The sequence below is a fragment of the Chelonoidis abingdonii genome, chromosome 1 (genome assembly GCF_003597395.2).
Source record: "Chelonoidis abingdonii isolate Lonesome George chromosome 1, CheloAbing_2.0, whole genome shotgun sequence".
NCBI lineage: Eukaryota > Metazoa > Chordata > Testudines > Testudinidae > Chelonoidis > Chelonoidis abingdonii.
The window spans coordinates 97,110,379-97,125,358 of NC_133769.1; the positions used below are offsets into that span (position 1 = coordinate 97,110,379).

The following is a 14,980-nucleotide window of genomic DNA, read 5'->3' on the forward strand; positions in this document are numbered from 1 at the left end:
TTGCTTGGTTTTGTTTAAGACCCTGAGGATCAGTGGCACTGGAGAAAATACATATAGGAGTTTCTTTGCCCAGGAAAGGAGAAGGGCATTGCCCAGAGAATGGTGGCCCAACCCTCCCCTTGAACAGAACTGCACAGGTTTTTGAGTGGCTAGGGAGGCAAAAATCCGTTTCTGGAAATCCCAGGCAAGAAATATCAGAGTCCAGCTCTGTCTAGTTCCCACTAAGTGAAGCACCTGCTGAGACTGTCATCTTCAGTGTTTTGGTGAGTAGGCAGACTGCCGAGATCAGAATATTGTGAGCTATGCACCAGTTCTGTAATTCCATGGCTTCTGTGGAGAGGGAAAAAGAATCTTGCTCTCCCTTGTCTATAATAGCACATGCTGGCCCTGAGCTCGTCACTGTGTGGACTGACTGGCCTTGAATCATGAATAGAAAGTGCAGACAGCCATGCCTGACAGCTCTGAGCTCCAGAACACTGATGCGTAAGGTGGACTCTTGGGCAGACCCTCTGCCTTGGACAGTATGCACCTAAAGAAGAGTCCCCCATTCAGAGAAGGACATATCAAGCTATCACATGAGAAGGTGGCTGAACCAGACCCCCAAACAAACTTTTTTGGATTCTTCCACCATTCAAGGGAAACTGGAATATGACGGGGATTAGAGACCTGAAGCAGGATTGGAAGCAACATAGATGCAGTTGAGCATGAAATCTGATAAAAGCTACACGCTGCAGGCATGATCTGGCAGTGACTTAAGAACAGATCCGAATTCGCACAATCTGATGTGACAGCGCAAGGAACTTGGCAGATAAGCTCTGGCTGCGTTAGCGTTTCAAACGGAGATTTTAGGGGCTCTCTTTTGTAAAGGTAAGACGACTTCCTGAAGTTGCGCTGAAGACCAATACTGCTGAACAGAGACAAAGCCAAGAATGCTGCTTATCTGTGTAGGTATATCACTTGAGAAGCCAGTCTTCAAGGTAGGGATAGATGATTACTCACCATTGACAAAAAGTTATGCAGTTACTGCTGCCACGACTTTTGTAAATACCTAGGAGCAGTAGCTAACCCAAAAAGGAAGGATGAGATATTGGTAATGGTCTTCCATATCATGAAGTGTAGAAATTTCCTGTGAGAAGGATGTATCGCAATATGAAAACATCCTGAAGGTTGAGCATCAGGAAACAGTCCCCCAGATCCAGAGATGGAATGATGGCCGCCAGTGGTATCCTGAGTGTCTGTCACCTTGACAAAAGTATTCAACAACTATAGATCTAGAATCAGTCTCCATCTACTCTTCTATTTGGGAACAGAAGTCCTTGGAATAGAGCCCCTTTCCTTGTACTGAGTAGGAAATGCTCCTGAACAGAGAAGGGACAGAACCTCTTGCTTCAGAAAAAGTTTATGAGAGGGGTCCCTCCAAAAGGGAAGGGAAAGAATGGAATGAAACTGAAAGGAGTAACCCGAAGTTGTTACAACTTCCAACAATTATCTCTGTCAGAGACACTCTCCTCTCATGAGGTGTGAAAAATGGAAGAGATGATCTCCAAAACGGTGGAAAGTTGAGCAGGGTAACATGATGCAGGAAGAGGCCTGGATCAGCATGTTCATGCTCCTCAATTGAGTCAAAAAGCATCTTTGGCTATCGTCAGGCTCCTGAGTTGGGGCTGCTGTAGCAGATGGTCTCTGCCAACCTTCTGAATTTATCATAATCATCCAGTGTGACCTCCTGCACACTGCAGGCCACAGAACCTCGCTTCCCAATTCCTGTAATAGACCCCTAACCTCTGACGAGTTACTGAAGTCCTCAAATCATGGTTTAGAGATTTCAAGTTAGAGAACCTACGATTTATACTAATTTAAACCTGCAAGTGACTTGTTCCCCATGCTGCAGAGAAGAAAAAACCCCAGAATGTCTGCCAATATTGCCCTGGCGAAAATTTCTTCCAGACCCCAAACATGGCAATCAGTTAGACCTAGAGCATGTAGGCAAGACCCACCAGCCAGACACCTAGGAAAACATACTCTGTAGTAACTCAGAGCCCTCCCCATCTAGTGTCCCATCACCAGCCATTGGAGTTATTTGCTGCTAGCAGTTGCAGACTGGCTACATGCCATTGTAGGCAGTTGCATCATACGATCCCCTCCATAAACTTATCATGCTCAGTCTTGAAGCCAATTAGATTTTTTGCCCCCACTGCTCCCCTTAGAAGGCTATTCCAGAACTTCACTCCTCTGAGGGTTAGAAACCTTTGCCTAATTTCAAGCCTAAACTTGCTGATGGCCAATTTATATCCATTTGTTCTTGCATCCACACTGGCACTTCACTTAACTTTCCTTATGAAATCTGGGGTTTATTCTAGGTGGCACTGAATCTATGGAAAGCAGAGAATTCAGAAGGGCATGATCTCTGGAGCGGCCCGAGATAGACTAAACCTCTTTTTATTTGCAGGCATAGATATACTCTGAGAATGAAGGGTCCTCCTGAAGTCCTCCAAAGTATGCAGCGAATTGTCTGTGGTGTCACCGAATAATTTTAGAACATCTAAAAGGCGGTCCCTCTACAGGGTTCAGTCATCACAATCACAATGTCCAAAAGCTACGACACCCTGTGCATTACTACTGCCATAGCAATGGAATGAAAAGCCTGCAGGGTTGCTATAGCCAAGAGCTGCCCTTTTGCAATGATTGCTTAAAGTTGTTCTTTGCATTTTGGTGGTATATGTTCAATTTAAAAAACAAGAACTAAACTTGGTATAATTAGTATCACTATTTTGCTACAATTGGGTGACAGTTAGCAATTCAGAACTAAACATAAGGACACAATAATGGCCATATTGGTTCAGATCAATAGTCCATTTAGCTCAGCATCCTGTCTTTGACAGGAGCTGATGCCAGATGCTTCAGAGAGAACAACCAGAATGGGCAATTGCTCAAGTGATCCATCCTGCCGTCCATTCCCACCTTCTGGCAGTCAGATGTTTATGGACAGCCTGAGCATGGGGTTGCACATCTGATCATCTTGGCTAATAGCCACTGACAGAGGTATCCTCCATGAACTTATCCAATTCTTTTTTGAACTAAGTTACACTATTGACTTTCACAAATATCCCCCAGCAACAAGTTCCACAGGTTGACTATGTATTGTGTGAGGTAGTACTTTCTTAAATTAGTTTTACACATGCTTCCTATTAATTTCATTTGGTGACCCCTGGTTCATATGTTATGTGAAGGAATAAATAACAATTCCTCATTCACTGTCTCCACACTATTCATGATTTTATAGACCTCTATATCATCCTCTCTCTCTCAGCTCTAAGATGAACAGTCCGTCTTTTTAAACCCTCCTCATATGAAAGCTGTTCCATACCCCTAATGATTTTTATTTTTGTTGTCTCTCTGTATTTTAGCCAATTTAGTATATTTTGAGAGATGGTGACCAGAACTGTGCAGAATTCAAGGGGTTGGTGTACCATGGATTTATATAGTTTCATCAGGATATTTTCTCTTATCTATCCCTTCTCTAATGGTTTCTAACACTATTTGCTTGTTTAAATGCTGCTGCACATCAAACAGATTCTTTCAGAGAACTATTAACAATGCCTCAGATTTCTTGAGTGGTAACAGCTAATGGAGATCCCGTCATTTTCTATGTATAGTTGGGATTACATTTTCCAATGTGCAATACTTTGCATTTATCAACACCAAGTTTCACCTGTCATCCTGTTGCCCAACTACCCAATATTGTGAGATCCCTCCCTTAACTACCTTGAGTTATTTTGTATTGTCTGCTACTTTACCACCTCATTAAAATTAAATTTCTCCCTTTCCAGATCATTTAGGAATATGCTCAACACCACTGGTCCCAGTACCGATCCTTGGGGTCCCTGCTCTGTTTACCTCTCTCCATTGTAAAAACAGGATTTATTCCTACCCTTTGTTTCCTATCTTTTAACCAGTTACTGATCCATGAGAGGAACTTCTCTTATTCCATGACTACCTACTTTGTTTAAGAGCTTTGGTGAGTGACCTTAAAGGCATTCTGAAAGTTCAAGTACACTATATTAGCTGGATCACCCATGTCTAAATGTGTGTTGATACCAATATATTAGAATTCTGTGAGGGTAAGACATGATTTCTCTTGACAAAAGCCATAATTACTCTTCCAAGACGTATCATGTTAAGTGACTGATCATTCTATTCTTTACTATAGTAACAACCAACGTGCCTGGTACTCAAGTTAGGCTTACTGGTCTGTAATTGTCAGAATTGCCTTTAAAAAATATCAGCATAACATTAGCTATTTGCCAGTCATCTGGTATAGAGCCTGATTTAAGCAATAGGTTACACAGCACAGTTAACAGTTCTGCAGTTTCATATGTAAGTTCCTTCAGAATTCTTGGGCAAATACCAGTCACCTGGTCCTAGTGACTTACTGTTTATTTTATCAATTTGTTCCCAAACCACCCCTACAGACACTTCAATCTTTGACAATTCCTCAGATTTGTGACCTAAAAAGAATGGTTCAGGTATGGGACTCTCCCTCACATCCTCTGCAGTGAAGACCAATGAAAAGAATTCATTTAGCTTCTCTTCAACAGCCTTGCCTTTTTTGAGTGCTCTATTAGCACTCTATCATCCAGTGGCCTCGCTGATTGTTTCACAGGCATCCTGCTTCTGCTGTAAAACTGTAGAAGAGTAATCCATGTGAGCACTGGGCATTTTAAAACACACTCTTGCCAGTAGGTACAGGGATCCCAGTATGTCCACTGGGAAGATGTATGCGCGTGAGCGTGTGTGAGAGAGAGAGGGAGAGAGAAAGAAAATGAATGGAGGGGACATCCTGGGTTGGTCATACCAGGTGAGATGTTTGGTGGGCTTTAATGGTATAAACCTGAGTCTCTCCCCCCCACAGGTCAGGTTCTGGATAGTCAAACATAGGTAGGTAGTCAGCAGAATCCTGCACAGAAATCAGAGAGTCTAAAGTACTCACCACCTCTTTATAGTTTAGTGGAGAGGCAGGTGAAAAGAGGAGTAACTGGCATCTTTCAGAAAGTGCCAGTACTGGTGATCTAGGCAGTCTCCGCAAAAGGTGGGATATGAAGGATACCACCAGTTGTGGTACTGGAAGTCTCAAACACCAAGGAGACTTTGGCTCCTTGGAAATAAATGGGTCCTCTGAGAATCTCAATTCCTGCAGTACCAGGTGAGCCAGCGTGGTGATATGGTGAGTCCCACTCAAAAAAGGCAAGGATAAAGGTGTGAGGTATCCAGAGTTGGATGACTGTATCCATACTCGCTGTACTGATGCTCTAGGTATGAGCAAGGCAGTGGAAGAAGAAGAGTGTGCTGCCTTCTTACTAGAGTTCTTAGGATTGGCAGTCTCTCACCTAAGTTTGAATGGTACCAATGGCTTCTGTACCGAGTGGTGGGAACTGTGCACTTTGAAAAGCTGACAGGGACTTAGGATAGATGATTTCTCAGTATCAAGACCATTTGAAGCCTCTGCAGGGTGCAAAGTCTCCAGTCTGGTAGATCGTTTAGAATGGTCTTTGTAAGGAGACCCGACATTCCTCTTGGAGAATGGTCTTCCAGATTCACTCATAGATCTGTCCCTCAAAGTCCTAGAAGGTAAGCAACCCACAGGAGTTGTTCGAACACTGGTCGCTCAGAGGCTGATGCCCTCCAGTTTCTGAGCCTGGATCTGAAGTGAGACAAAGAGAGCTCCATCAAAAGGAGTCAATGCTTTATCTCTGTCTTTCCTTGAGTGGCTCTTGAAGCTAGTGAAAAACTTGTAGTTAAGATGGTACATGCGTATCCCTAAAGCAGTGAATACAGCACAAATGGCTGCCACTCACTGAGAAGGGTTTCTGGCAAGTGAGAACATTTGAAACCTTGGGATACAGGCATATCCCAGAAGAGAAAAGATTTCTAAGGAAGGACCCCTTGTACAGGGGGGGTGGACAATGAGGAAAGTCCCAACCCATAAAAAAAATGGAAAAACCAAAACAAGAATGAAATAAACTAAGTAGTAATAAGGAAAGAAAAAATCTAAAAAACAGTCTAGCAAAATAGAAGCCACGCTTAGGCAGGTGCTACAAACTGCTGTGTGTCAGGCCAGGGCTGTTGAGGGCAGTTTGCCATCACAGCCCTCTATATCCTCAATAAGGGACACAAGTATGCATAGGGCACATGCGCAAGCCAAATGGGCACTGGTACTTAAAACCTCCAACTGAAGGAGCATGCACACCTCAAGTGGAGCACCCACAAGGACACTACTCAAAGAATTATCATCATCTCCTCCTTTTGCGGTTACCATATCTGGGAAAATTTGTATGGGCTGGTTAAGAATCATCAGTGGTTCAGCTCCCTCCCTCACTGCTCTCAGTATTGTATCCTTGTCTTAACAGTAGTGTAGACAGACAATCAAATCTCTCGGTTTGGAGCCTGCTGGAAGGCTGGGGAAAGGGATCTGTGAGCCCTTTCAATATGAAGGTAGTTCTTATTGTCCAGTTTTAGTATTTTCCTTGACATACCATCCAATGTGTCCAGAATACCTTTAAATCCTTATGTGATTCCTGTGTTCTCTACTTTCCATGTCCTCTAGCTTTAATTCTATTTTCTCTTTTCAATTCTGATTCTTTCAAGATTAAAAGTGCTGTCCAATTGCTCACTTAATCATGCTTCCACATCTGATATGGAATATTTTACCATTAATCTCATTTCATTTTTTGATATCTTTAATGAAAGCCTGGAACTCTTCCCTCATCTTATTCATCTTTTGATTCCTAATAGCAGGTCTGCCAGGTCACCCTTTGTGACTGGGGCTTCGCTACCCACCTCCACAGTCTGTTTGCTGGAAATGGAGATACTCTTTCATGGACATGTCTTTATTCTGGTGGGACAGACCTTTGTATTGGAGGATTCCTTTCCCTTCCAAGACATCTAGAACATCCTTCCTCTTTGCCCACTGTGCCTCTCCCCCAAGATGGTTGCCACCACGCTCCCCTTTCCAAAACGGCTACTGCCACACTTTCTCCCCCGGCCACACTAGTACAATTTTTTTTAAAAAAAAAAGTTCTGCAGGCTGATGGCACTGGATTCTTTTGCTGGATTTTCTCCCTCAGAAGCTGCTCTCTGGGACTGGGATCTGGCCAACTCCCCTCACACATGTTCTCCTTCCAAAACTAGCTCCATGGATGCTTATTCATATTTAGGGCACAGAACTGCTGATTCAGACTGGCTTTGTTCTTTTTATCTTCTTAAATTGTTTTCTTTTCTTCTCCCCTTTATTGCAGAGCTGGAGTTAGCAACCATCTTGTTAGCTATTTTAGCCACACTCCCTCCACTAATGTGTAAAGTGTGTTGTGTGTCAGTCCCAAGACTAAGCTCTGCTATTCAGATAAGCTACAATTCCATGGACAAGTCATCTGGTGGTAACTGGCAGATCTAAGACAGGAGAGAGTTACAAGACACAAACCTCCATAACAAAGCAAGCCATGGTCCATCTACATTGGTATACTGTTTGACAAGAGCTAGTGCTGTCAGAGGAAGGGTTCAGTTAAATGTTTCTGTAATAGTGGAATACTACAGCATGGAAAAAAGGACATTTCTTTCTAATCTCAGATGGTGATCAGCCCTGAAGCCTTAAGGTTGTAATTTTTCTAACATTTAGTTGCAGATACCAGTTTTAATCACTTGTGTAATCCTATTTTGATCTGTCTCAATGTTCTTCACTAGAGAGTTCCAAATATGGGATTATGTGGGGAAAATCCAGGAAGTGAGGAAGCCTGCAATAAAAGAGAATCAGTGATCCTGCTGATTTAAGGAAACTTCAAAGATTCCCAGCCCTGGCAGCTTTATTTTCCTCTGAAAGTTATTCCTGTGCTATGTCTTTGACCCACAGAATTCTTCACACAATGAGAATTTTTTCTTGGTTTTACTGTTGTTGCCTTTAACTTCACCCTTTACCCAGAACAGAACAGAAAGGCATTTGGTTAACAGGAGTGCCCACTGGGCCTTATTTACTGCCATCATTTCTCTCCAAGTAAAAAGCAAGTTTTTAAATTTCTCAATTCCTCACCTGCCGTCGCTCATGCCAAGGCCTGAATTTGTTAGCCTTCTAAAGACCCATTCTATTTCTACTATTTCTCTGACAAAACTGAGCACAGCATTTGAGGGGAGGTCAAACCTATCTGACACATCTGCATGAACATCAGTATTTACCTCAATGAGTGGCTAAGTCAGTAAAAATTCCATGTTAACTTGCAAAGCTATTCAAAAGGCATGTCGGGCTGCTCATAAGTTATGTTTGGGAGAGGAAAGAATACTAGAAACTGACAATCCCTAATTTTAGAGGCTAATAAGTATCTAAAGAAGGATGACATTCACAAAGGAATATATAAAGTTGGAGTCCCAAGTCCAATCAGGCTCCCATCATAGTGCTGGCTCTTTAAAAATGATGCTATTCCTACGAATGGTGTATTCCTACAAATTTGGGTGTGCTTGAGAGGGACAAGGGTGAACAAATCAACGACAACTGGTTTGAAGAGGATTCAATGGGCCTATTTCTCAATAAGAGCTTTGAAATTGTACCTCTTGATACCACCAAGGGCGGACACTTTCAGAAGTTTACCATTTTACCCATCAAGCACAATCTAGATAAGGATTACTCCTCCATCTTCATCAGCTCCAACTGGCTAGTCTTCATAAATGCTACTCTTTACAGACTGGCAGAATAGCTAGACAACAACTAAAATCATTCACAAGTTTTCAAGATACTAGTGGAGGAGGGAAAGAGAGGAGTTTCATCTTCATGATGTACAAAGGTTTGAAAGTTTAAGGTTTTATGGTTGGCTGTTTTACTTCAAAATATTTTGGTTTGTTGGAAGATTTTTTTTCTCTTTTAGAATCGGAGAACTGAAGAAAGCTCTCATTTAAAGGGGTTGTGGTACTCAAAACTTCCACAAGGAGCTTTCCTTTCAAAAGTCTGATGGGAATCTGAGTCAAACAGGTATTATAAAATGATGAGTTTTACTGTCTGGTTAAAAATCTCTTCCTCTCAACTGTTTAGGTTTCAGTTTCTTCTAGGAGAACATGAGACTAGTCATTCAGACTTGATTCTCCCAGCATAATAACCAAAACTGGAAAAAAAAGCGGACACACTCTTGCAGGCTACCTTCAAAAGTTAAGTAAAGTATCCATCAGCCATCTGCAAACTACAGCAGCATTTTGCATTTATAGAAACAAGCATGAGAAAAAAAAAGGTTTGTTCTGATGAAGCTATATTGTATGCCAACAGCAAGGCCAAGCATGAGAATAAGAGCAGACCAAGGTTGATGAAAATCAACACTAACTCAGGGCAGAACCGTGTCCTTTGGTGTTATCTACACAGTCTTCATATTCAGAGACGACAATAGCACAGACTGGCTAAAATGAAGAGAATTTGAGAATAATAGGGGCCACACTCTGAGGTAGTGCAGTCTAATTTCTCTCCACTAACCTAATAAATAAATAAATTAATTAAATAATAAATAATAATAAAGAACAACATGAATCTCAACAGGCTCTCCAGAAATTTCAAAGAGCAACTGTCCTTGGAAACAGGATTTAGCTCGAGCACACATTTCTCCTGTGACTAGAGGATAGGAAAATATTCTCCAGAAAATAGAGACAGGAGGAAAGCCACAACAATCAGAATGGGTTGGGAAGCCCTTGATATTCACCAATTGAATCTTAAATGCACCACATAGCTTACTTCACAGAAAACAAATAAAATTCTGCTTATTCTGCGCTTTTCACCTGGGTAAAAACAACCGAATAGCTATACTAATCTCAAAGCACCCATTTAATTTGCATTAGATTTTTTTTGGTTAAATGAGGTTATTCAAATGCACCATCTTTTTGCCAAGAGTAGTCACACTGGAGTGGCATGGAACAAACATTTTACTTTAGTGTATTTGCACTTACTGCAAGCATGAATGCAGATGGACTGCTACAGGGGTCACATGAAAATCTCCTCATCCCTGTGTGTCACATTTAAAAGGTTTTATTCTGAAGTGTTTTAAAGATATACAGCTACGTATTTTTTTAAAGTTGTAAATGAAAGAGCACTCTGAGTTTGGGGCAACTGGAAGGAGGAGACCCAGGCGTTGGGGATGATTGGCAGGAGGCCTAAGAGGGAGAAGAGTTGGGGAGCCATTACCTTTTTCCCTGGGCTTGAAGAGTTACTGTTAACTTTTGGGATGAGGAACATTCCACCTCTTCTCTTCCCAGAGGGGAGTCTCAGGAGAGCAAGTTCATCTCACTCTGGAGCCCCCTGCTCCCCTTTCTCCTTTACTATTCTTCTGGGCTGTCTCTTCCTATTACCCTTCCCATTATACTGGGACAGGCCTTTCTGGTAGCAATCACATGCTTGTTATTTTGCCTTGTTTTATAATGACAATAAGATCATAAGTATTTTAAAATACTGAACTTAAAATTGGGGTGACTGCTTAAAATAAATTTTCAACAGTAACCCCAATTTTTTTTTCCAGTTCAGTTTCGGATCAGGGGGTAGGACAAAATTATGGTTCAGGTTTGGTTCTGGTTCGGGTAAAAATACTAGTTCAAACTGGTTCTCCAGTTCCAGTTTGACTCCTTGAGTAGTTCAGATACCAGGTAAGACCTCTAAGTACTCTATGATGGTTCTAAAATAAGCAACAGAGACAGAGAATGATTCTAAGCATCTAAACAATGAGTTGAGGACAGCAATTCCCTATTTAGCGCTTTCAAATTTTTAAGCAAACACTACAAAACAAATGACAGTGCCGTAAAATGCTTCAATCCGCGTCTGATCAGAGTCATACCTGCATTCCCATATTGTGCAAGGTGTGAATATACACAAAGCAGTTCGGAAACAAAAACACTTATGAAAATGCTTCAAGATTTCCTTAACATGAAGCATGCATTAGACAAAGCACAGACGATAGCTGTATACAGCTTATATTTTAATACTTGAGTGTCAACTTACTCATGGGATTCATAGGGCGCAGACCCTGGGGTGACTGCCCTTGCTGCTGATTCTTCACTTGAGCCTGGGATTGCGTCTGCATCTGGTTCCCTTGATAGGTCAGTCCAAGGGCTGCATAGGCCCGCTCAATGGAGCTGGGGTCAATCTGACTGGTAGTGTTTATAGAGGGCGTAGTCTGTTGCCCTACCCCTACAGAGCCAGTATTTGCAAGTCCTGCAGCAGCTCCCCCCAGTAATGCTGGAAAAGACAGATCCTATATTAACAAAAATGTCAGAAACGGAGACCAAAGAAAAAGGTAAAAGTGCACAAGATTTCAGTGGTAGGTATGACCAAAATATACCCTTACAAGAACAGTTACATGAGCACCCTGGTCAAGAGTCCACAATGAGAAGTTTCAGGAATTTTATCCTACCACAATGTACTACTTTCACTATGAACTTGGAACAGTAAATGTACATTATTATTAAATGTTTAGGACAGGTCAGTCTGCTTTAAAAGAGTTTAAAGCTCAAGCAGCACATAATCAGATATTAACAGCCCGAGGAGCAGAGTCCTTCAGATTGATCATGGAGTTGTTTATTTCTCTCTTGATATAAGTTTCAGAATAGAGCAGTGGTTCCCAAACTGGGGTTCATGAACCCCAGGAGGTTCTCGGGAAAAAAATCCCTAACGGCAGATAGAGCTGTCCCTAGGGACACTGGGCAGCATGGGGTCCAGCAGCCTGGAGCCCCTGGACTTCCAAGAGCCAAATAGATCAAAGCAAGCACATCTATCACACTGAGGAGATTTAAACTTCAAGACTCTTTATATGAAATGGAAAGGGGGTGGATATTTTTTGCTGTTTTTAAAATTATTATGAAGAACAAGTTTAAGCTTTGTTGTAACATGCATTGTTTGCCTGGACTGCTCAAGACCTGAATGCTTGTGTAGGAGGAACTCTTTGAGCTGGCTTCTTAAATACCTTCATGCTGTTTCATATCTAATACTCCTTGATGAAACATAGGAGCCTTGTCTTATAACAGGTTTATTTAAAGTGACACAAGCTGTGAAAGTGAGATCTTGGAAGAGTTTTCATAATAAAAATATTGTAATGATAAATATCAATCATAAATAATGTGTAATACGCATGTCAAAAACAAATTTTAGATTTCTACAATCATTGCTTTTTATAATTTACACTTAGGTAAAGGAGAAAACCCCTAGAAACATTCATTTTTAGGAGGGGGTTCACGAGACTTGACATTTTAATGAAAGAGGTTCATGGGTTGTTAAAGTTTGGGAACCACAAGCATAGAGGTAAACAGCCTGGAGGAGCAGTTGTGAGAAAAGCACAAAGTAGCAAGGAGAATGGTTTGGAGTTTTTTTTCCTGGGGGGAATACTGGCAAACAGAAGCATCGGGATATTTAGACAGGAACAAGGCAGAGTCAGGCAGCAAGAAAAATTTCAGACAAGTAACACTAGGAGAAGGATGAGGGAGCATGCTGGGACATAATGCAGAAGCTGCCAGGGTAAAAAGAAAAGCGTTTATGTAGGATATTCTTCACATGGCAGAAACGTGTCATCTTAGAATGGGAAGAAGAGGGGCTGGTCAGGTGTGAGGCAGGAATTACTTTCATTCAACCTTAGCTGAAAGTCAGAAGAGAACGTGGTAAACCCTACAAATCTTTTGCTCTAACTACACATATAGTGCACTGTTATCAGGGCATTTATAAACGAAAAATTTTAAGAATTCCAAAATTGGACTTTGAATTCAAGTAGTATATAACCTGCCATAAATATAACTAATATTTAATACTTTCATATTGATCTGAGCAGGCAAAAGTTCTTAGAACACACCACTTTTTAATCTTTAGTGTTCAAACCCCAGTTTCACACTTCTGACAAAGATGAAAGTGGACATGCCAAACATTTCTTCTCTCAGAACTACCAGTCCTTAGGCCTAGCATCATGCTGGCCTCCTCTCTCCAGCTAAAAAGAGATAAATTAAGCGATCTAAGGGGTCTCTCTCTAGTTAGTACCCAATATAATGTTGAAAGGGGGAATATCCTTCCAAAGCAACATGAAAATCCTTAGCCTCACATTAGATCCTGGATGACACTGCAGCTCTGCTCTGATCCATACTCTTAGGGGCTTACAGTAACACAGATTAATGCTAAACATGATATTTTATGGTTAATCTAGTATGCAAAAGACCACATGAGGCTTACATTGTTGGTTTCTTTTGTCCCCAGCATTTTTGAGAGGCAAACACACAGGACAGTCATGTCTTGTACAATTCTTCCAGTGCGAGATGATTTGTCGTGAAGATGCGCAGTGTGCCACTAGAAAAGGGAAGAGGAACAATAACATTTTTAAAAGATAATTCTACATTTTCAGTTCTCCACATGCTTCTCTCTCACGTGCGAGCACACACACGCAACCATCAAGCCATGGCTCTATGAAGAATAATAGCAAATAATATCTTAATCAGAGATGGCAGAGATTTATTAAGACATCTGGTCTAACCTCTTATCAGGGCAGGATTTAGAATATTTTCTTAGCAGAAGATAATAATCAAGAGGTCTTACAGTTCAGTTTTGTTGTTAAACAAAAGTTAAGGTCTTTTCCATTAGGTTTATATATATGCCACCCTCCTCTCCTTACTCTTTTTTCCTTTTAAATTTGAATTTAGTGCAGGTGAGATTTTCCAGAATAGCAATCGGAAATCTAAGCAAACTTACACCCACACACACACACCAAGTGCTCTTAGCCAAACTGCCTCATGCTTCACCTAAAAGAACTAGTTTTTAGGGGCAGAGGAGATTTTTCATGTTTGCTCGCTGTCCTTGTCAGCATCCCCAAATGAGGTGTAGGTGTCAGAAGAGTGTGCACTTGCCCACTAGCCACTACAAACTGTTTGATCCTGTCTCTTTTCCATCAACTAATTGTACAAAAGCCAATGAATAGCCAGAAATTTGCAACAACTGTCACTGTTTCAACTTTCTCCCAGGTCAGTACAGACTAGAGACAAGAGGCTTCAGTGTCATTAAACCAATCCCAAATCATCCATTTTCCTAGGTGTTAATTCATACTTTCAGTGACAAAAAAATTCGAGAGTGTTTACCTAAGACTTACTGCAAAACTTAAGCTGAACTGTGTAGAACTGTAAAAAAGTTAAAACAAGACTACAAGGTATCCGCAAAACATGGGTTCCATTTTGACTCATTAACTATAACATGAAGGACAACAGCTCCACTGCCAAAACAGGCATATAAAAAAGTGTATTCCTTGATGGCTTATGTTTACATAGCCCGCTTTCTTCCTGATACATCCCAAAGTGCTTTACAGATTGCATACACAGCGATCACTCTGCCACATTGAAATACAGATGTCTCTAAGTTGACTAAGGCAGTTCACCGGCAAATAGAAATCCTACAAACAATCACAACAGACAAGTAAAGAACACTGAATCTAGCTAAAACTGTGGGAAGAATTTTAGGTCAGACAATAGTTATCCATACTGGAAGCTGGGCAGAACATGGAGACCAATACCTTTACTCTCTAGGAAACGACCATTGGAGGTCTTTTATTAAAAGAAGTGGTAAGAACCTCAATTTTTATTAGTCATCCTAAATACAGTACACTTCCAGCACCAGTCTCCAAACACGCATATGAGGCACTGGATGCTTAATGATTCAATATAGCACTCTCCCCTCTGAATCCCCAACACCAGCTACTGCTGCACTGGGATTTTCCTCGGCGGTTTCCAACCCAAGTACTGTCAAAGTTGACCCTCTCCCATGCGAGATCTGACAATATCATGGCCAGAGGTCAAATGGCCACGGGCCACTGTTAATAGATACTGCAGTTACAGTAAAACCTGCCTTAGAGACCAACTCTGAAGACAGACCACCAAGTGGTTACTTGCAGAGGCCATGGAACACCACTGCTCTCTGCTGTGCAAATCTTTGAAAAGAGACCTCTTACAAGCA

At 41.4% G+C, this 14,980-nt stretch overlaps 2 protein-coding genes across 5 annotated transcripts in view; one reads left to right on the plus strand and one right to left on the minus strand.

The window, feature by feature from the left end:
• The window catches only part of CHADL (chondroadherin like), a 209,871-nt gene that overhangs the window by 179,948 nt on the left and 14,943 nt on the right, over positions 1-14,980 (plus strand). The window lies entirely within an intron of this gene.
• EP300 (EP300 lysine acetyltransferase) overlaps positions 1-14,980 on the minus strand; it is a 129,278-nt gene that overhangs the window by 58,367 nt on the left and 55,931 nt on the right. For all 4 annotated transcript variants that reach the window (XM_075067968.1, XM_075067960.1, XM_032787674.2 and 1 more), the window contains exons 5-6: positions 13,217-13,330; positions 11,009-11,245 (exon numbers count right to left, since the gene is read on the minus strand). In XM_075067968.1, the coding sequence (XP_074924069.1) occupies positions 11,009-11,245; positions 13,217-13,330 (351 nt within the window). The remainder of the gene's footprint in view (positions 1-11,008; positions 11,246-13,216; positions 13,331-14,980) is intronic.